The sequence below is a fragment of the Myxocyprinus asiaticus genome, chromosome 11, assembly GCF_019703515.2.
Source record: "Myxocyprinus asiaticus isolate MX2 ecotype Aquarium Trade chromosome 11, UBuf_Myxa_2, whole genome shotgun sequence".
Taxonomy (NCBI): Eukaryota; Metazoa; Chordata; class Actinopteri; order Cypriniformes; family Catostomidae; genus Myxocyprinus; species Myxocyprinus asiaticus.
The window spans coordinates 4,935,600-4,959,694 of NC_059354.1; the positions used below are offsets into that span (position 1 = coordinate 4,935,600).

The 24,095-nt window shown below is 36.7% G+C and overlaps 2 protein-coding genes across 2 annotated transcripts; one reads left to right on the plus strand and one right to left on the minus strand.

Moving 5' to 3' along the window:
* Positions 1-7,591: 7,591 nt before the first annotated feature.
* On the plus strand, positions 7,592-10,303 carry LOC127448078 (homeobox protein Dlx2a-like). Its single transcript, XM_051710358.1, has 3 exons — positions 7,592-8,116; positions 8,342-8,526; positions 9,258-10,303. The coding sequence occupies exons 1-3, from the start codon at positions 7,786-7,788 to the stop codon at positions 9,570-9,572; spliced, it is 831 nt and encodes a 276-aa protein (XP_051566318.1). The 5' UTR covers positions 7,592-7,785; the 3' UTR covers positions 9,573-10,303.
* An 8,624-nt stretch (positions 10,304-18,927) lies between these two features.
* On the minus strand, positions 18,928-22,082 carry LOC127448079 (homeobox protein Dlx1a). The gene is made up of 3 exons (XM_051710359.1): positions 21,732-22,082; positions 21,300-21,499; positions 18,928-20,606 (listed from the first exon to the last, which is right to left on the minus strand). The coding sequence occupies exons 1-3, from the start codon at positions 22,042-22,044 to the stop codon at positions 20,361-20,363; spliced, it is 759 nt and encodes a 252-aa protein (XP_051566319.1). The 5' UTR covers positions 22,045-22,082; the 3' UTR covers positions 18,928-20,360.
* Between the last annotated feature and the right edge of the window lie 2,013 nt (positions 22,083-24,095).

Below are 24,095 nucleotides of genomic sequence, written 5' to 3' on the forward strand. Positions count from 1 at the left end.
ACATACAATTATGCTGCCTTTCCCACTTCTGAAGTGGTAATTACCAGTAAGTCGAGTTCAAGTGCTTTGTTGCTAGAAAAAAACATTCATATATATTTCTTGTGGAACTTTTATTTTGACAACATAAATAATATTACTCAGCTTGCTGACGATAATGGCATTTTGGTAAAATACAAGCTATTATTACTGTGTAAAAATGTACAACATGCTGATGGTTGCTGATAAACATAAATGAATATGACCAAAATGGTAAGCGCTAACATCTAACTCTATTTAGAAAAATGAATAAAACCTGTCGTTCACTACCAGGGCCGTAGCAAGGTATTCTGGGCCCCCTGACTCAATATTGCTCTGGGCCCATTTCCTTTTTTAAAAATACTGTTTAGAATTTGTTGTGGGCCCCCCCTGGACCTGTGGACCCCTAGAATCGTTACCACCTTTCACCCCACTAGCTACGACCCTGTTCACTACAGAAAACGTACTCTCGGGGGGCCTGGGTAGCTCAGCGAGTATTGACGCTGACTACCACCCTTGGAGTCGTGAGTTCGAATCCAGGGTGTGCTGAGTGACTCCAGCCAGATCTCCTAACAACCAAATTGGCTCAGTTGCTAGGGAGGGTAAAGTCACATGGAGTAACCTCCTCGTGGTCGCAATCAGTGGTTCTCGCTCTCAATGGGGCACGTGGTAAGTTGTGCATGGATTGCAGAGAATAGCATGAGCCTCCACATGTTGTGAGTCTCCGCGGTGTCATGCACAACGAGCCACGTGATAAGATGCGTGGATTGACAGTCTCAGAAGCAGAGGCAACTGAGACTTGTCCTCCGCCACCCGGATTGAGGTGAGTAACCACGCCACCACGAGGACCTACTAAGTAGTGGGAATTGGGCATTCCAAATTGGAAGAAAAGGGGATAAAAAATAAATAGAAAAAACGTAATCTCCTCCGCCATGTTGAAAGTTTAGGACTCCAATCTCAGAAACAGTAATGAGTGTTTTCAAATCAGTGGGCGTTTTCAAACCGGGATGGGCATTTCTAAACTATCCAATGAAATTAGGGAATCTCAGTGTAGTTTATTGGATTTTATAAATGGAGCTTTGGATTTATGAGTAAAATAAGGTCTGTGGTAAACATTACTTGAAAATACTTGGATGTTTTGTTCTACAACATAAATTACACGCTTTCATACCTCAAACTGCCGTGTGATTTTTTTGTTGTTTTTTTTTTTAAAGAATGCAATTTAATATGGCTTCAAAATTCACGTTGAGGTATGAAAGTGTGTAAGATATGTTGATGAACAAAACATCCACGTATTGTCAAGTAATGTTTACCACAGACTTTATTTTAGGCTACTCATAAATCCCAAACTCCCATTTTAATCTTGAAGGAATTCACCCATAGCGAATTAGATTTCCGGGTTCGCCTACAAATTGACGTCACGACTGAACACCTCTGACAAGCACTAAAACACCCTGTTGGTCTTCTCCATCATGCATTATGAGGAGAGCAGAGCCAGCTGTCGCCTCGGTCGCTGCAATAACAGCTGCAGTGGAGTAACTTGGATCTTGTGGGCTCCAGTGCCAAAAAACTTGATGTGGCCCCTTGCCAACCCCACCCACTCGTAGCCTACAAGAATGAACATAAAATATATGGCATTATAATGTGATTTTTGTTTGTTTGTTTGTTTTTGTTTTGTTTCTTAGTTACTAAATGTCTCAATAAATTTGATCCTCTCAAGGCACCTTTTCAGAAATTATGAGAAATGTCTTATATATCTTAAAATGTCTTTCTTAAATTATTAAAATTCCACAAATGAGTTATGCTATTTATTCCGAAAGGCTGCATTTAACTTTTTAAAAGAAGAAGAAGAAGCTACATTTCAAATAAAAACAATTATACCAGTAGTCCAGCTGATCATACCCATGTTTTTGGGACTAGATTAATTTACTGTCAGTTTCTTTATGACACTATTATCAGCTTTCTCCTGAACAAAATGACAGGACACTTCAATTTTGCTTGATCAGCTGAACTTTCATGCTGGAGATGCCCAATAATACTATCACTGTTGCTTCATGCTCTTTCTCAGCACAAGTCTCTCATAATATATTGTCTTTGAACGTGACACTGACTGCATCATCAATACTCAGCAGCTCTTTACTCATATAATGCAGGGTAAAGATGATAGTTTCTCGAGGAGGGAGAAACGTGTTCGGGACCGCAGAGAAAAGAATGCAGTGGTAAGCTCACTGAGTAATGACGTCAGACACACCACACTGGCTCAGTAAAGATTTCTCAAGAATCCCTACGATGTAGAACAAAAAATGCAGAGGGTAATTTGATGCATCGCTTAAAATTTGTAATTTCTAATTAAATATTCTAATGTGTGTTAGTGTAAGATGTAATGTTAATAATAAGCTATAATTTAGAAGTTTTTAGATTTAAATGTTTTGTTTTTGTTTTTTTTAGTTTGTTTTTTTGCCATGGATGAGATCCATAGTGTATAGTCCAGCTATAAATACAAAGCAATTCATTCTATTAATTTGTGGTGTTTGCTTTGTTGTATACTGACAATGGTGTAGACAGTGTTAACAGTTAAACTGTGTAGACAATTTATCATTTTGAGGTAGGGCCCGGTCCCGCTCGCACTGCCAGTAGCTACGCCGTTGAACAGCTGCCAGAGTTCAGGTGAACTTACGAATCCTACTATGGAATATTACTATCAATCATAACTTTTAATTAGATAGAGGTGCTGTTGCCCTTTTACTGTAATGACCCCTGGAACAACAAATGTAGTTTACCACGATTGGTTCAAACACAAGCTATAAAATATAACAAATAATTGCCCCTGAAATCTCAAAAATATCCCTATACAATTACTTCAATTACAGAATTAATTGTTATTTAAATAGATTCAGCCAAAAATGAAAATTCCCTCATGATTTACTCACCCTCATGCCGTCCCAGATGTGTATGACTTTCTTTCTTCTGCAGAACACAAATGAAGATTTTTAGAAGAAAATTTCAGCTCTGTAGGTCCATACAATGCAAGTGAATGGTAACCAGAACTTTGAAGCTCCAAAAATCACATAAAAGAAACAGAAGTACTACATAAGACTCCAGTGGTTAAATCTATGTCTTCAGAAGCGATATGAAAGGTCTGGGTGAGAAACAGATCAAAATTTAAGTCCTTTTTTACTATATATTCTCCTCCCTGCCCAGTAGGTGGCGATATGCACAAAGAATGCGAATCGCCAAAAACAAAAGTAAAAGAATGTGAAAGTGAAAGTGGAGATTTATATATTTATATATTGTTCTGTTTCTCACCCACACCTATCATATTGCTTCTGAAGACATGGATATAACCTCTAGAGTCATATGGATTACTTTTATGCTGCCTTTTTGTGATTTTGGAGATACTGTTTTTATTTTGAAGTGGAAGTTAGATCCTTAAGGTATGATGCCCCCTGTTAGAATACGTAACTATTATATATCACGGGGCAATTTTTTTACATTTCCATACGTTTGATGTACACTTCAAACATCTTCACTATTCATAACCTTTAGGTAAATTGAGTGGAACCACTTAATCTGAATTCATAGTATTGCTATTATGACATCCCTTCAATTAAAAATATGGGGAATCTAAATATGTCTATATTAGTAGCTGGGATTCTGTGGATTTGTCTGTGAGCATTCATTTATTCAATTATTCAACTTAATTGTAATTGAAAATATAATTACACAGAATATTTTATTTAGTATTTTACATTAAATAACAAAAAATGCATTATTAAGAATGATATTAATGATATATTGTATACATTGTGAAAAAAATCAGATGAGAGCTCAGACAGATTTGCCCTGGGGGTTCAGAAGTTGGGCAAAATGGCCCCTTTTCATAATTTAAAATGTTGTGCTGTAACAACTAGCCCAGATTGCACACTTACACCTCCGAAATGTGTTTTAGACCTTTTCATCAGGAAAGCACCAATAGGATTAACATCTGCTAAACATCTGAAAAAGATCCGATTTACAAACATAAATCATAAACTTCTCAAAGACATCTGCTAAATGTCATATTGACACCCGAGACTTTATTGACATACTGCACGTCTTATAGTTGTGTTGCAGAAGAGAAAACAAGTTTTAAAAATGTGTCTTCCAGATGTAAACACACACACCAAAAAGACGTCTTGGTGATGTATGTGTGCTATCCGGAAATCGGCAAATGATCAATTTATTTCCCATGAAAATATATTGGACAAAGTATCATCATCCTTCCTGTACATACTTAGAAGTTATATCTAAATATGAGTTGGACTGGCCTTATAGTCCACAGTGCTTATTTGCGTGGTGAAAGAGAGAACTTTTTATATAGGCTATTCTCAATCATTTTCTCAGTTTGTCTGAAATGGAAGGATACTTCACGTGATACTTTACTTTTATAACAACGTTAACAGCACGACTGAAAAAATGTGATCTTCACAGCCGACAGGTGTCGTAGCAGGCCAGGACACCATGATAAGCCATGCAGACAAGAGCTTTCCTCAAGGTTCTGAGAACCGAATAAACCTAAACTCTTAAATCACCTTTCTTTTGTTGTAGGAAGACATTTAGCAAAAGTACACTTCCATGGGGTTTACTTTTGAGATTGCAACAGTTGGCGCTTGTGCTGTATTGAAGGTATTATCATATTAGTCTATTATTTGATTGTAAAGGGGCGTTTCTAAGATTTAAAAACATAAGGGGCTGTATGAATAATATTCTTAATTCATTTCCCGTTACTGTTTTTCATGATTCAGTCCGTAGTGGATGTGTTTGAATTATTTCCGAGTGAATCGCGAACTGATTCATGCCATTTTGCTATCCCGTTTGTGCTATTCATTGAAAGAACCGACTCAGATGAGTGATTCATTTGCGAATCGAGCATCGCAACTATTTTAGCCAGACAACAATCCGTATTTAAATTACTACCGGTGTAACAATAACCAACATACACTTAAAGGAATATCCCGGGTTAAATACAAGTTCCATTCAATCGACAGTGTTTGTGGGATAATGTTGATTACCACAAAAATGTATTTTGACTCGTCCCTCCTTTTCTTTACAAAAAGCAAAAATCTGGGTTATAGTGAGGCACTTACAATGGAAGTGAATGGGGAACAATTTATTTATGCTAAAATTCTCACTGTTTCAAAATGATAGCCACAAGACATAAAGGATATGCATGTAAAAATGATTTTAGAACAATAAAATCGCTTAGGCCTACTAACCTTATCTGTGTAAAGTTATAGCCAATTTTATAACTTTGTTGCCATGACAATGTAATGTCAACAAACCCTAAAACCCTACTGAAAAAATGACTGTTTTAAAACATCTTTACAGCTCAAATATTTTATGAGTTTTAGGGAATGATCTCATGAAAAAACGTAAATAATTTATGAGGTGGCTATTTCCTGTTATGTTGCACTATTTTGTTTGCATAAACTCCTATGACTTCATCACGTGCAAATTCCCGGATGTCTAATGCAGAAGTAAACCCGAGTTTCGCGCACAAGGTTAAGGACATACTTATTAATATTATGCCCTTACCCAAACCCCTTATCTAAATCTAAGCGATCAGTAGAGTATGTAAACATGATAGGAAGCTGTTGTGTGTGACAGAAGCAAGTAATTGTCACGTATTAGATGAAAACTATGTGCAGAGACGTCATTTGCTGTAGTGAAAGTCGTAGGAATTCAAACGAGTGCAGTTGCACATATCATACGAATTAGCCAAATTGAGAAAAGTCGTACGAATCCTGACGATTTTATGAGAGTGTGTTGGTTTTAACAGAAACAATTATGCAAGTGCTTTCATAAAATTATAAGCTTCACATTTCCGTGTTTAAACCAGCCAAAAATAGGCTCCATTGTAAGTGCCTCACTTTAACCTCGATTTTTTTTTCTTTTTCTTTTTTTTTTTTTTTTTTTTATTGAACCCTGAATATTCCTTTAATAAATATCGCTTCAGTTTCGTTCAAATAAAGTTCTGAACAAAAAAAACATTCGGGGCTTGAATAAAATCATTCGGGTGTTATCCTGTTTCCGTGTTGTTTAAAACTTGCATTAATGTCATCAACAATCGAAATAGCTAATGTTTGACAGCTCATGACTGTGATTATAGGCCTATACTGTACATGCCTATGTTATAGTCTATACAGCTATCACTCAAAGAAATATTTTACAATTTTTGCATTTCAATTTTATAAAAATATTTCCAACAGATTGAATTGATTAGGCTAATCTTAAAAGAAAATTAAAACTTAAATATTTTTTATTTTATTATTTTAATTGTAATTTCATTTTAAAGATTACACCGCTCAATTTGACGAGAAATTGATATTAAATTGAAATGCGTAAATCTTAAAAATATACTTAAATATGCTTAAAAATAAGATAATGTTTGTTTGTTTGTTAGTGTTACTAAAAGGTCATTATAAAGTGTTACCATTGTGTTTTCATGTAGGATGCAACGGGGCTAAAGGCAGCCCTTAAGGAAATTTAGCTTTTTTTCATGATCACAAAATGTATCAAAGTATATATATATATATATATATATATATATATATATATATAATTTATAATTTGTGTGAAAAGAAATAATAACAGAAGTTTTTTTTTTTTTTTTTTTTTTTTTTTTTTAATGTGGTGAGGAGGCTATTACACCACACTTGGGGTAAAAGGCCCCTATAGGGGGTTTAAAGTGATATTGTGTAGATACCGGGGCAATAGTTATAGGGCACAATTTGTCAACTAATGCAAATAATTTTGAGACAGCAAGATGCTTTTTTAAGTGACAAATTAAGATGATGCTTACTCAAAATAACTTTTCAACCATTTCCTGTTAATTTCAAACACATTTGGCATTTTATTACATCTCAAGTATTCTATAAACAAACTAATCTCTATTATGATTGAATGAGTCAATGTGAGCCCACTTTGAACATTTTTCACAACAAATCTATTCGCCTCACTTAAGAAAAACAATGTGTTTAATAGGGACCTTTAGCCCCTGCAACAGGGGGGCATTTTACCCCAAATATTATCCTTTCACTTACTGGACAGTTATCGAAAATGTGTGATTTAATCACCTTAAACAAAAGTGAAAATGACAAATAAGTATTTTGTTACAAAATACATTTAATAATTTCCAGGATATACATTAGCTACATAAATTTGCAATATATTTTAAAATATTAAATATTAAATCAAATCGCCTCAAAATCAACCTTTAGAGATCACACGCAAAGATCTCATGGATCAGGAAATTGTTCAGTGTATGTGACAAACAGGTGTTTATGAAAGTGCTGTGGTAGTTTTTGTTGCTATTTAGTGTTTGGGAGAAAATAAAATCAATGGAGCCTTTAGCCCCGTTGTACCCTACCATGTACCACGATGCGGCAGTAAATCACCAAGCAATGACGCACACATTTCGCTAGCAAGCACATGTATCCCGCATTCATTGGCTGCTTCGCGCACACAAGTTCATCCTCTCCAGTGACGTGCGATAAATGTCCGTCCTCCCGTATCTCTGCTGACAGACTATCTCAGTTCTGCTTTTCGTCGCGTCTGCGTTGGTTTTCTTCCAAACTGGAATGCAGTCTTCATCAGAAAACGTATGTAGTTTTGCGCTTTAGAAGAGTTTTCATAAGTTTGCTCTTTCGTTGGACTTGCATTTTTTTTTAGATTATTATTGTATTTTTTTAAGATATTTTATTTTATTTTTATTTTTATTTTTATTGCGTTATGAAAAACATGACTGGAGTTTTTGACAGCCTCGGTACAGATATGCATTCACACCAGATTACCTCCAGCAGTTACCACAGTCTGCACAAATCCCAGGAATCGCCGACTCTACCTGTCTCCACCGCCACCGACAGCAGCTACTATAATAACAACCAGCAGGCCGGACAGTGCGCCGGCTCTCCATACGACCAGATCAGCTCTTACCAGTACCAGAACAACAGCATGAACTGCGTCCAGTACAACACCAAGTCATACGAGCTGGGTTTTGGCAACGCTTTTGGCCCCTACAGCACGTACGGCTCCTGCTCCTCACCAACTCCTGCGGAAGCTGGTAAATGTGTTACTATTTTGTCACATTAGGACTCTTTTAGGGCAGTCATAATTGTAACATTTCTACATTATAATGTTAATGTTACTGTGTATTTACTGAGTATACTGAACTGCACGTGAACAACAATTTCGAATGTTATTGATATTAATTATAATAGTATGTCATTTGTGCAAACTGTTACTTTTATATAGTTTTCATGTTACAAGTTTTTATTTTCTCTCAAAGAAAAAGAAGAAGGTGAACCTGAAATTCGAATGGTTAATGGAAAGCCAAAGAAGGTCAGAAAACCTCGAACTATTTACTCGAGTTTCCAGCTGGCGGCCCTGCAGAGGAGGTTTCAGAAGACTCAGTATCTGGCCCTGCCCGAGAGAGCCGAACTGGCCGCATCTTTGGGCCTCACGCAAACACAGGTACTGACAAATACTAAAAACTGAAATATAATTTAAAAATAACAGTTTACAAATGCGCTTTAGTGTTCATTTTGCTATTACAGTACAATTGCAAATTAATTACTGTTTTATCTCTGCAGTTTCATTTATTTGGGTGAGCTTTCATAACAAAACTGACAATTAGGTGCAGAGATGTGCAGTCCAAAATTATTATTATTATTATTATTATTATTATTATTAATGCACAATATTTTGCTGTTGTGTTTAATAACATATCTCCACCGTTTTAGATTATTTACTTAAGTTTTATTAATTTCATTTTGTTAAAGATTACGCAATTAAATTTCATGGAAATTTGTAATAAAATTAAAATGCGTAAATCTTAGAAATAAAGTGTATGTTTTAGGTTGTTTCCAGTGGTTGACTTACAAAATGTGAAATTTAATGTTAAACATTAAAAACTATTATTAGTATTATTTTTTGTAATTAAAAAAAAAAAATCAATATAAAACAAGATGGTTGGTGTTTTTTTGTTTTAGATTGCTTTTATATTTGTGAAAAAATAACGGTTCTAAAAAGAGGGTCTTGCAGCGATGCCATAGAAGAACCCTAAAGAGGATTTTAGAATAACTTTTTATATTCTAAAGAACCTTATTCCACTACAAAGAGCCTTTTTGCGCAGTGTGAAGGTCCCATGGATGTTAAAGGTTCTTCGTGGAACCATACATTAAATTATTTGCGTTTTCTTTCAGGTGAAAATCTGGTTCCAGAATCGTCGTTCAAAGTTCAAGAAGTTGTGGAAAAGTGGAGAAATCCCACCCGAGCAGCATGTGGCCTCCAGCGAGTCTCCACCTCAGCACTCGCCGCCTCTCAACACGGCCTGGGACTTCACTCACAATCCGAGAATGAACACTGTAAACTCGGCATTGCCCCAGAGCAACAGCCCTCCGAACACAACGACCCCTTCCTTCCTGACAAACTACCCCTGGTACTCATCCACGAACTCTGCAACCCATCTACAGCTACATCACCACAACACAAATGTCAGCGCTGGGACCATATTTTGACTCAAATGACTCTTAAAAAAAACTGTGGAATGCATTTTAGTAAACATGCAACTTAAATGACTTTTAGGCCTGTTTTCCAATCTGACTGGTGAGACTTCCTCGCCCTTGCCACTTTGATCATTGCCAGTGCGTTTTTGCGCGCAGCACTGTTGGTTTTCATGTAGGCAAAAACTAAAGTATCAAACAGATTAAATTATTTTTGTATTTATTTATTTTCATTCTAGGATGCTACATAAATGGATATAAACCAATTGTTCAGTGAACCACTATTATCCAAAGCCTAGAGAACTCATGTGGACATTATTGGAGAGACAATTGCAGCAGGGTGTATAATAATATTCAGAGCACATGTAGCACAACCTAAAGCTGTTTGGTGCCTTTAAAAAAAACTCCTTATTGTCCTTGTTCGCAGTAAATGTGTTACATGTGCCCGTCTTTGATTTCATACATTTTGTTCGTTTTATATTTAGTACTTAAGGTAAGTTGAAAATATGGTACTTGTGTGTTGTACCGCGTCTTCTTATTAATGTTGCCATCTAGGATATCATATAGGGTTCTCATTGTTTTTCAAATATTGTAGACAAAACGTTAATGAAAATCACTCGCAAGCTACTGATTGTAAAAGTCAAGTTCATATGTATCAGGATGTTTTCTTTGTTTTATTTCTATTTTTTTAACCCCGAATGGACAGTCCATGCCACTAGATTCAAACTTATTTAAATAAAATGTTACACGTGAATTCACTGCTCATGTTGCCATTTCTGGACGATTTCATTTTTATCTTTACTTCACTGTTGGAATGTTTTATAGGGGTTTCCCCCGCCTCAGATCTGTCCACGCCTCCCTCTGTTTGTCTCGGCGCCAGCTGAGTCTAGTCTTTAATAAGTCTGGCAGGAGACGCAATGCAACGTCTTGTAAATGTCTCACACAAAACCAACAAATTCACCTTTTGTTCACTAACGTGGTGTGTCGAGCCCAGTCCGTGCTGAGCAGGTCAAGAGAGTTTATGCAGTGTCCTTTTTATAAGGTTCAAGAAAGATACTTTGGCCATGTTCCTTAATTATTTGGAGATGTAAAACTTAAAGACAAAGGCTCGGCGAGCCCGACATCAGTGAGACGCTAGACAGAGCCTCGGGCAGGGAATGATCGCGCAAACCGCAAACACGCCCCGGCATGAAGGCGTTCAGCGGGATTCAGACTCTATGGAGTCAGAGCTCTGCGCTCCAGACTTTTTATGAAGTCAGCCTAGCGAAAGAAAAAAAAAAAAAAAAAAAAAAGGCAGGCTCACAAATGCCCCGAGCTAAACAACGTTTCTCACATCTTCTACCACCCCACGTACAATTCAAGGCCTTTGTAGGGAATCGGCTGCCTGGTAGCCAACATGCATTTTCCACGCTAAATTACAAAGGAAAACATAAAATAGAGCTTATTAGTTGTGGAAAAATAAAATACCAAATGCGCAACAGAGGAATTTGAGTAATGCATCATGTCCACATATGCTGTTTCTAATGTAAACTCTTGCCGAAGCAAAATTACAAGCTCTTTTGCATTTTAATTAAGAGGTGTAGAGTAACAATTTACCAAGTACAAATGGGCTACTTGAGTACATTGTTTCAAATATTTTATTACTTTACTTCAGTATAAATATTTTTGTTGAATTTCAATTTTACTTAACACATTCTGAAGAGAATATATATATATATATATATATATATATATATATATATATATATATATAACAAATGCGTGCAAATCTGAATAAAAAACAAATGCATGGTAGTAACGGGTTAAGCCATTTAGGCTACCTACTTTTGATGCTTAAGTAGGCTACATTTAAAATCTGCTAACTACAGTGTTTGTCTCATGGTCATTCATTTTTACTTAATTATGACGACTGTAATCTTTACACAACATTGATTATGCTTGAAACGTGCGACACGCGTCACAGCCCGTTTTGTTTCTCAAATGAAAAGAGAAATGTGTGCGCCACCGTATACGCGGCTTTACATTTGTTGTTCTTTTTTAATAGTAGCTAAAGATGGTATCAGGTGTCTTTCCATGCTATATTAATCTCTTTGTCTGAGGGTTCAAAAGCTATAAAGCAACCAAATGTAATGAGGATGTATCCTGTCAGTGATTGACACATTACAAGATGTTACAAGCTGTCGCTCCGAGCTAAGACTGCACCCATATTGAAATGTGCCCCGCAGAGATCCACAAGATCCAAGATTTCTCTGTTCACTAGAATAAACACTACAGGAAAAGGGAATGCCATGTTTAACCAATAGTGGTTGGCTACCTATAGGGTACCTTTCGGTAAAGGCCTATAGAAGGACACTTCTCAGTAACCCAAAATGTTAATGGAGAACAGTTTACACACAGTGTCCCTTGGGACAAGCTGGTTTAACGTATGATCAAGAATAATGAAACATCACATCAGTTGTAGAGCAAAGCAGACCATGTTATTATTAAACCGTATTTCAAATGTACAACGGGCCAGCAACTGTTTTTGCACCTTTCTCTATCAGCCTGTATTTTTGCCGTCTCGGTATATTTGCCAGCCAGCTCGTAATGGAAGGAAAGAACATTGGACAAAATTGGCCATAGATCAGCGTTAACACTGACTGGGTCTCTCAACGCAGATGGTTCAGCATGGACAAGTGTTACACCTTGCAAATGCAAACGAACGTAAAGTTGAATTGGAGCTGTCTGCAGGCACATGCTCCGCATGCCTTTCTCTCTGAAAGATTAGCATGATGTGGTTTCAGACACTTCCGGAATCCTGTAGACAACTTGAAAAATGCCATACCCCATTCCTAATTTATACTCTGATCTGTAATTTTATCCACAATTGCTCCAGTTGAGCATTCTGGCTCCCCGATCTGAAAGCCTGCAATTACTATATAATTCATCGCAATTTAGATGTCCTAATATGGACTGTAATTTTTGCGCAAGACAATTTCCAGCTATTTCAAGCATCAACATTGTCAAAGTTGTATGTACATAATAAATGGTAATATCAGTGCATAGTTTTTAGCATAACATCTTGACTCCGCGATAATTATATCCGTTTGGAGCCTACGCAAAATTAGCCTGAATTGCATGGTAACTGCTGCTTTAAATTTTTTAAAATTACTCATAATTTTCCCAAAGATTACCAAGATCTCGAGTGCACAATGTCATCAGCGTAATGAGGAGTAAACATTTATTCTAATAATCAGCAATTTTTTCTATCAGCTATAAAGAGGGGAAATAAAGCAGGATTTTTCATTTCTGCTCGGAGAGCGGCTGTCAGCTCTGAGCCCGGCTAGAGAAGGCACATTCTGGGACCCAAAGAGCCGAACCATGCCTTGACTACTGGACACTCACGTTCTGCTATCAAGAAAGGTGATACGCATTTTATAATACAGTGCTCTTTTATTATAGTGTAAGGTAAGAATAATTCACTTGATTTACTCATTTTAGGGGGATTTTACATTATTATGTGCATTATAGTGTATTGCGATAATGTGATCATTTCTATGTTACAATCTACAGATAACATTTTGTGAACAAAACATGATTTTGAAATCAACTTAAAAGAATATGATACATAAAACGTAACATTAAAATCTGTTGGTCCCTCGGTTGTGTAGATAAAACAGAATATGAACCATTTGCTTGTTTGAATCGGAACAACATGGTCGAACTCATTAATAAAGCGCTCTGAAATTGCGAGGTAGTTTGTCTATAGAATCCAGTCGAAAATAAAGGAGCCCTTGTTCTATAATTTCACCTCTGCCTTCATCACTCCAACATTGTGCTTTTGCTCGTTTTGATCCCTCTTCCCATTGACAAATCTCTCGGTATACACCTGCAAGCAATTTGCCATCCTTACTTATAACTACCGCTGCGCACCTATTTCACTCTCTTTTTTTCCTTTTCTTTTTTACCCCGTTTGTTAACAAAAGATTCCACGAGCGAAAAAAATTGCTCATAATTATCCCATAGATGGGAAGCTGCATTAGAATAAGTAAGGAGGGAATGACTGTAATTATGTCTGGTTTGATGGGCCCGGCGCGTAATCAAGAGGAGAATAGAGTGAAATAACGCTGACCCTCTCTGCTCCACAACTGCATGTTGGAGAAAGAGACTGAACAACACGGATTCTTCTTTATTCCTTCCCAAGAGTTATGTTTTGGGTATTTTTAAGAAGAAAAAAAAAAATAGTTTAGATGTAATACTTTGGTGACACTTGTTGGATTAGTGATTATTCTAATGATTAATATCAGCCATATAAGTTCAACCTGTTGCTGAAAGAATGACATATTTATCAATTTTCTCAGAAATCAGGGAGAAATTCTTCCAGAAGACGCCGTGGGGAGAAAAACAGATTATGGCTGGGTTTAAGATTATCATTTTACATCGCTCGTTATTTTACGATGGAGTAACGCCTGTTTCCCAAACCAGCACGTAGCCTATATCGCTCATTATAAAGTTGAACTTAAGTGCTTCGTTATGGGAGCTGTCCAGTCCAAAGGTGCTGATCACTTTGGCCAGTATGTCCAGGTGTTTGTCTTATCAAAATAAAAATAATGTGGAAATACTAACAAACATAGAAGTTGTGTGTAACCTTGTCCAGTGGCCGACATTTATTACTGAAATAATGATGACTTTAGTAAGACGGAGTTTCAGATGTATTGATGCTCAATCATTAAGATTAATGAACGTGACGCAATAAATGCATGTAACGTGAATGTACACAATGTGAATCATAAGGGGCTCTCACGTAACCTAAAGTTTCGTTCCTTTGTCTGGAAGCTGAACAAATGCACACAGAACAGGATTAAAATGATGGGCATCAGTACTGAACTACTACTCATTGATCTATCTAAAAATTAATAGATCATCTGGTTAGAGTTCAATGTGTAGCCTTACAGCCATTATGCATCATGCAATTTGTTACTGCCTTGTAAAAAGGCTAGGCGAGCCGATTTGAAACATCCATTGGAGGAAGAATGAAGAGGAGGAGGAAGAGAGAGAGAGAGAGAGAGAGGGGGGGGGGGGGGGGGGGATCTCTCATTGCACACTCTCGCTCTAATCTCCTCTGTTAACCCAACCCGTTCTCACTCCAGAGGCGTCAGATACTGCCGCATGTGCAAGAGCCCAGTGCGTCAATCTACAGACGCCAAAAGTACCCTTTGGAGTCTGTATGCGAGGCACGCAGAGGGAGGCATCACTGCTAATCTTCGGATATTGCGTATTTAACCGCAATATGTTTTATTATACCAATAAATATATTAGTGTGGTTATATTACACAATCATGTCGATTATTTTAGATCTCCTGACCCAACCCAACCCCACTCCTGAACCTAACCAATTATCAACGATAAAAATCATGAATGAGGTTCCATGTTTAACATTGTTGATAACTGGTTAGGTTTAGGGATGGGGTTGGGTACATTTAATAACAATAATTTAAATTTACATTACACATTTTGGAATGCACCCGACACCACCGTTATGCCTAAACCTAACCAATTCTCAACAATATTAAAGACGTAACAAGCAGATAAAAGTACAGTCATTGATAATCATTTATTTAAAATAAAAATGATACAAAAGCACAATAATAATTCCAAACCATTCGATAGGATTGTGTGAGGAACAGAGTGAACCCGAAGATTTTAATCGCTGAAAATCAATGACGTCAATGACGTTTGACGTCGCGCTGACGCCTTCTCTTGGCGGTGATTTTTGAAATTGTTAGTAGAACGAATCGAGGACTGAATGTGTACGGTAGACGCCGGGGGACCGCAAAATAAACATTTACGTTTGGGTCTGTTCTTCACACAGAGATCGAAATGCATGGAATACACCCGAAACTGAACAGGGCCTGGTTTCCCAAAATCATCCTAATTTAAGTAGTTCTTGAAAATGCTCGTAGATTAACGAGCGCTCTGGAGTAATCGTACACGGCTAAGAGCATTGTGAGGACACAGATTTATGCAGACACCTGCAGGACAATAGCGAAATTACACTTTTTACAATTTAAATACCAATAGCTACACTTTATGCTGAGACCTTAATATCAGGATATATGTATTTTATTTATTTTTATTTTAACAGAAAAGTCTAATAATAATAATAATAATAATAATAATAATAATAATAATTAATATTATTATTATTAAATACATAAAATAGATAATCTAAATGGATGAATAGATTAATTAGTAGGCAAATAAAGATATGTGGACTAGTTGGTAACAACAAAGTGGTGGCATGATTGATGCAGACAACTGTTTAAATTAATATTAGAAAGAGAAGAAAAAAGTAATTAACTTGCTGCCGTGCATGAAAATCGTCCGTAGGCCTATATTTTTGCTCATCATCCTACATTTACATTTATTCATTTGGCAGACGCTTTTATCCTCGTCTCCTCTTCCACTCTGACACCCAAAGGCTCTCTCGCCAGCACTACAAGTTGTGTCGCACCGCACATGCAGCATTACTGTCACCGTTATCACTTTTGGGAGTAAAGAGCAGACCTCTGCTATACTGGTGAATGTCCATAAAGCTCATCTTCCAAACGTCTCCTTATTTTGCACTCCACGATAACAGAATAATATTCAATGAATGCTTGTGATTAGCAGGATCATACACAGGCCTCCACTGTCTTCACTGATCCTGGAAGCTTTTATACCGAGAGGAATTTGTGAAAACGACATATTACAAATGCACACCTGATTATGGAAGCAGATTGTGAAGAAGATAATTCTGCACAAAATTATTGTAAAAACAATATGTAAATACGCAGTTAATTAGGTCAAATATTTAAGAAAAATATAATATCTATTTTTTTTAATTTTTTTTTAGCGAGGTAAATTATAAATTGTGAAGTTATGCACAAATATAATGAAGTTATGATGACAGCACTATACAGTCACATTTCAGCACTGTCACATGGACAGCGACTCTCTTCAGTAGCACTTAAAGCGCGTCCTTGCACGTTCATGTTAAGTGCAGTTTTGGGAAATGCATGTAAAAAAAATAACAAACAATCGTAAAATTGCTCGTAGAAAGCGCTCTTAACCGCGAATTTCGATCGTTATTGGGAAAGGAGGCCCAGGTCAATTCAGCAGAGCAGAATGTGTATATAAAATAACGGATTAAACATTAACCACTGTAAAATAATACATGTGGCTGATTTCAAACATAATGAAAATTCAACCCCAACATATAATTTGACAATGATAAAAATCTGATTCCCTTTGCGTCAGTCTTTGACGCCAGAGGGCGCTTTTGGCGTCCACATGTTGACGGCAGTATTTGACTCTTCGGGTTCCAGAATGGATTGGTTAACCGTATTTCAATGATTTATTAGGCATATTTATTAGTAGTAATTAGTTTTAAACTGCATAGTCATATTACTCACATATGTCTTATTAATTAATCTGTTTAATAAGAACATGTCATCTTTCTATTGCCATTACAATTATGCTTATCAAAGAAGGCTACTATAATGTTATACTGTATTGCGTGTCTTGTAATTTAGATCACATCACATGCACAGACTACAGAGACTGCCTATTGAGTTTTCAACACTTTTTTATCCTCTGAAATAGTTTACAATGGCTTTCCAATGATTAAAATATATTAATACAATTTATTAAATGTCCCATTGTCTTTGATAAACTGTGAAAGATGCCAGAAAGATATGTTTAAGTTGCACTTACAATGGACTTAAAATAGGTTCAAAGGTCTCGTTAATTTACGAACGTTTTTACGTAGATAATGATGCTTTTGGGAAACGCGCCTTCGAGATTAAGCCCTACTTAAGTGCTACTAACGTCCGTTTTAGTGCTTCGGGAAACCCAGCCTATTTCAAATTACTCTGCAAAGTGGAAACCAATAAAATAGGCAAACCATCAAAAACACAATGCAAATTAACATGCGCCAAGACCCGCTAAGCACAATTATTATTATTATTATTATTATTATTATTATTTTCTTCTTCTTCTTCTTCTTCTTCTTCTTCTTCTTATTGTTGTTGTTGTGGTTTTTATTATAACAACAATACATATGACGCTTGCTAAATGATTTGCTATATTGTAATTACATAAAGGGGGTTTTAATTAACATTATTAACCTACATTGTTTTCACATTCATAGTACAAAGTGTAACTACAAGTGTAAAACTAATAATACAATCAGAAAGAGCAAAAGAGAGCAGCGATCGAGCGCGCGGCCTATTTCCTGCTTTGACCGGACCACTTTTTAAAGACCACACATGAAGAGTGTCAAAATTTGTCACAATCATTGCTTCACCCCCAGCACTGACATTACTGCCTTCGGAACAACTCCCAACATTCAAGCAAACAGATGCCGGTCAAATTTATGAAATTCTAGGCTAATTATCTTATACAGCTGTAGCCTATATTTTATTTCTGTAAATGCTAGGAAGCTGATGTCTTAATCTCAGCCAACCAGCAGGAAAAACCTCTCACATATAAAACCCAGAATGTAATTTTGACCCGAGGCCTAAAATTAAATGTTGCAAAAATTAATTAATAGATTAATTAGACCAATAATAATAAACAAATATAGCAACAAAGTTACAGGTTAGAATGTGTCTTAAGGTCCACTAAAAAAAGTTTTTTGCGAAATATTTAATTAAATATCATATTATTATTGCTTGCCGGCATCTATCTGCATCAGAATTTTCTTAAAATGCGCAGTAAAACCATCAGTCGCAAACAAAAGGCACTTTGAACATCCCCCATCCTTTCTTCATTCTGCTTCATCTGCCCCTCTATGAGCGGCACCTGCCCGATTATTCACTTAACACACGGCCATCAAAAGCATCCACACAAGAGCAGAAAAGAGCTTATAGCAGCTAAACGAAAGTGAAAAGCAACAAGTGCCCATACTGTCAGAGGAATTACAATGTTAGAGAAACCGCCACAAGATTAATCGGTGATAAAGATCAACGCAAAAGAGAGAAATAGACATAAAATGGCAAGAATTCTGTAACAAAACCTGAAAATATACGCAAATTGTTGTGCTTCGTTATTGATGTTTCTCTCCTACGAGCTTTTATATCAATGGCCGCACTATCTGCGTATGCGGGCTTTTAGAATTTATATATATATAAATACTCTATTTAATGTAATTTATTGAAATGCTTTTATTATTTAAAAAATGTCTGGAGAGAAATCGGTAGAAAATTAAGTTTTCTAAATATTGAGATTTATTTTCGAGACATTGCTACTTTTTGTAAAAGACATGTGGTCTTTGGTTGATGGTATTCAGCTTTGTCATCAGTTATCTGAGTTTCATCAAATTCTGGCCAAGCAATAAATGTTGCGATGACATTTTGTAACTTTCATAAGTAGATTTTTACTGTCAGAGTAAACACATTATACAAGACTCCATGAAACAAAAACAATAAATTAATGTGACCGGTAAGCTATAAATCTATTTTTAAACGAAAAAACAAAAACAAAACATGAATTTTAATAAACACAATCATGTTTAGTTCCCTTTGCACAAATTATTTAGCACACAACGAAAATGACTATTTCTGTACATTAGAGCCGTCAACCCTTCCCATCTAACGGTGAAGATAGATGCGTTTATCTGCACAGTGCTCCTCTTTGTACGGTCCAAAAACACTTGGGATTACAATTGGGTTCAGATCAGGGGAACGTGTTTCTACTTTATAGTGCAGCATAAAAGAAGATTTATTTTAAATAACCATACAATCATACAAAACACACACACACACACACACACACACACACACACATGTTGGTGCAGTTATCCTTATGAGGACTTTCCATTGACATAATGATTTTTATACTGTACAAACTATAGATTCTATCCCCTAACCCTAACCCTACCCCTAAACCTAACCCTCACAAAAAAAAAAACATTCTGCATTTGTATTCATCATTTAATATGTTTTTTAAGTGATTTGAATTATGGGGACACTAGAAATGTCCTCATAAACCACATTTATAGCATAATACCCTTGTAATTACCAGTTTGTAACCTAAAAAAAAGTCCTCGTAAACCACCCAAACCCGCCCACACACACACACACACACACACACACACACACACATTCTAAATAACTTATATTTAAATAATTCACAAAGAGCCATACATCCAAAATAACTTTGTTAAAAGATTTCTTTGCTCCCTTTAAAATGGGGAAACTCATGAAACGTTCATTCTTGTTCATGGTGTGATTTATCCCAGTTAATACACCTTCACCGCGCCATGGTGAAGCCTGAAGCGACAATATACGCCCAATGTAAGGCGTGAGCTTTTGGAAAATGTGCAATTTGGTGCGATGTTCATGATGCTCTCATAGCCCGTATAAGAGCCAGCACTATAGGGGCAGACCGGTAATTCCAAGTTTCTCAGGGAAAATTACAAATGTAAAAAACAAACAAACAAACAAACAAACAAAAAAACAACAACAAACAAACAAACAAACAACAACAACAAAAAACTTACAATTTCGTGTATTTTTAAATAATAAAAATTCACCGAAAATGGGAGAGTAGCAGCTTTGATTTGACCCAATTTCCCGACAATCCCTTTAATGTTTCCTCTCTGATGCAAAAGACACTTTTTTTCAGTCCTTATAGGCCGCTTTTAAGAGTGTCTTCGGATCACATCTGATCTGGGCTGCGGAGGGGCAGGGTGTGTAAGGCCGCAGAGTGACTGGCCTGTGTCGGGTCCCTGAATTGGGCCATTGGTTGATAAAGGAGTGGGATTGTTTCAGCAGTCCCGTTTCACATGAGTTGTGGCTGCTGCATAGTGTCCTGATGCGCTGTCGGATACCATGAGGTGTAACTGGGAATATAAGAGGTCGGCGTGGATGTTTTGACAGTGGCTGTGGCGTTCCAGACGGGCGCTACGGATGAAGATCCGGTGGACAGTCCGCGCCCGTTTGCCAGGGCGTTTGTGTCTATTGTTCCTCCGCCTTGCTTCATCAGTTTCTTAAACTTGGAACGTTTATTCTGAAACCAGATCTTCACCTAGAAAAAGAAACCCACGTCAAACAAAGTGAGCAAACACACCAACATTATGTTTCCGTCTTCTGTAATAAAATCTAATTGGCTTGCCTAGGCGTCGAAAGACTGATTTTAGTCTAGCCTAGAATGATTTTTTCTTTGGACATTTTTTCTTTCTTTTATTTTTTGTGGAACTGAAGCGTGATTCAAGTAGCCTAAATGTTGGTTATTGTGAGTCAGTCTTTAATTGTTGACTGGATGAAAATATTTTCTGTCGCCTAGTTATGAATCTATCGATTCTGGAGATGCCCAAATTCGCAAATAAATCTGTAAAACAGTAACGGGATCATTTAGAACAGTAAACAACTAAAAGTATAGACCCTGAGCCTCAAATCCTAAAAACGCCATAATAAAGAAACGTGAATCATGAATTATTACGTTTCAGAACATAGCCTTAAAAAGATAGCCCTTTACTAAAAGACTGTTAGGCAACACAGTTCACCATAGTGGAATAGTGGAAAGTGGACAAGTCGATTTCAAAAGCGATAGCAAGTGCAGTGCTTATTAAGATAAATGAGCAATACAGTTTAAAGTAACTGAAAATCCATTAACAATTTTTAATAGTCTAAAGATTTTGTGTAATTAAATAGCAATTCATTGGCTTTTTTGATTCACTCACAATATCAAATTCTCTTAATACAAGCTGAGTAAACATGCCTGTGTTTGTGTGAGCCCCAGTGATGCGGCGAGCTCGGCTCTCTCGGGCAGAGCCAGATACTGAGTCTGCTGGAACCTCCTATTCAGAGCCTGCAGCTGGAGACTGGAGTAGATGGTCCGAGGTTTGCGGATCTTTTTGCCTTTCCCGTTGAAACGAACCTCTCCGCCTTCCACCACGGTGTTTTTCTCTGACTCTGGTGCTGCATGAGAGAGAGAAAGAAAAGAAACTGTCTCACAGACTGCTCATGCAGTGCAGCTCTCATCACTTTAGGTATAATTAGCCTTAATTGCATACATTGTTTATAGCATTACGCAATAAATAATTACCAAGCCTAATAACAGCACATCTGGGCTACTCCAGCCCGACATTCTCACAGCGCGCCGACAAATGCAACGACCAGCAAAGACCAAAAGACACGCCGCATTTCTTACCTGGGTCCTCCAACCTCGTCTGCGCCAGAGCCGAGCTGTTTGGGTAAGTCTGCACGGTGCTGATGTACGGACTGGAGGAATGGCTACCGACCGAGTTGACATATGGATAAGGCAGGGATCTGGGGAAGGACGGAGCCGGGCTGTATGCGCTGTCGTGCTGCGGGTGTCCGGAGGAGTGTAAACAGTGCATTGAATAATGTCCGTGGGTCATAGACGAAGGAGACATTTGCTGACTCGGTGGCCCAAATTCCATGAACACGTTCTTTCCTGAGACGGGGCTGTTTAGACTCTCTGGTATTGTAGACATGGTCATGTCTTCTGGCGCAATCTCTCTCTCTCTCTGCCCCTCTCTCTCTCTCTCTCTCTCTCCTCCTGCTTTTTTGTTTTCTTCTATGATCTGAGTGAAGGATGGATCCCAATTTAAGCTCAACTGATTTTTTCACTTTCCATTCATAAGAAAATGTAGTTTGTCTCGGTGAAATGTCTAGGTACGAATCAGTGAATCCACACAAACTCGCTCAAAGGTTTGAATCGCGCAATCATGAATATGTATCCAAGGTGATCTCTGATTGGTCCACTCTCTCCAAGAACGATGCGGATTGGTAATCCGAGGGTCGGGTCCGAGAGACCTGATCAACACAAGAAATAAGACCAACCTGAGACTCCATTGTGCAATGCTCATGTAGAAATTTAGGGAATGGACTGTGAACACATGGGCCATATGTGGAAGGGTCACTGCTAGGAGTAAAAGCTTCAACAAAACCTTTTCAAACACTTTCCTGCCAAACCACCAAATGTATTTATCACACACGTTGATTTTTGTCGTTGGAGCAGTTAACAAATTAACACAGAAACAAGAATATTTCAGCACATCTATGAAATTAACCAATAACAGTGGGGAAATGTTTAATCTAACAATTGTATTCTGTTAACGGTTTATAATAACAAAGTAATAACATTGTCGGCGTGGTATTGTACAGAAATCTAATATATGGCAATATATGCAAAACACATCTTTAAATATATAATCTATAATGTTATCAGATTTCTGTACTATTATTATTATCATTATTATTATTACATCAAACAAATAGGCTACATTGATCATAAGCAAAATGATTGATATAAATGTAATAACCACATTTATTCTATTGTCTACGGCTTAGAGAAAGAGCATTTAACACCAAACACATATGATTAAATAAAGGCAAAGATGAATCACTTTGGTGATTCATTTGATTAAAATGCTAGTCTCGAGTGCTCGAAGACACAGCTGAATTAACATAACACTGTTGTTTAATTTTCACAGCATAATTAGCCGTGTATTTAACACTCACAGTGTTTTACAGATTCGCATCACTCGCACGCGCTCGAGGATCACAGAGACAGGTCCGAGTTCATAACAGGTGATACCTGTGATTTGGTGAATTCATTTCACACCAGAGTTTGGTTGACGATGCAATAACGCTGCTCAGAAATGTTGTTTTGGTTTCACACTGTGTGACTGTACAATTCCACCAGCTATACAACAATACCAACCGTGTTGTTCTTTTAGTTTGTAGATTTGGTTAAGCCTTAAACGTGACTGATTCATCCACACATGCCTAATAATGCTTGGAAAAATTACAATACAATATTTTATATTTAAATTCATCAAACTGCCTCAATGGTCTCAATGCAACTGAACAATTGCACCACATTCTGGAGACATTCACATTATGTCTGAACAAAATCATAGTTCAGTTTTGGATTAAGTTACAGATACACTTAAAAGTATATTTATCTATTGCTGAGCAGTTAATAAAAGCCTACTTCAATTATATATTTATTTATAAAACTTAGCTTCATATATGTTGTCAGATGATTTTATAGATTATTTAATGATTTCGAAATGCAGGTTAAAATAATAATAATAATAATAATAATAATAATAATAAAAGACAGTATAGTTGAAGATCAAGCCGAATTATTTTTGATAATGGCTTATGATAAGAATGATCTGATGCGGATTTTGGCAGTTATATAGACATCACAATCAACACTCCCAGATTTCAATATTTAAATAATGTTACTCATTTGAAATCTCAATTTCAATAAATAAATAAATGGGAGACTCTGCCAATCCAGAAGCGGTTTATCTCAAAGGATAATTGTGACATTAACATATTAAATATAAATGATAAGTGACTTTAACTGACTGAAGCATTTCCCTATTCGATGCTTATTCAAAAATATGGTTAGTTAAAACTTAGCACAAGGACACACCATTTTTTTCGAAAATAATGCATGCTGAAAATCTACCCGTCTTAAAGTTGCCTATGTGTCAAGATGTGAGGAGAAACATAAAATGCTTATTTCAACAGA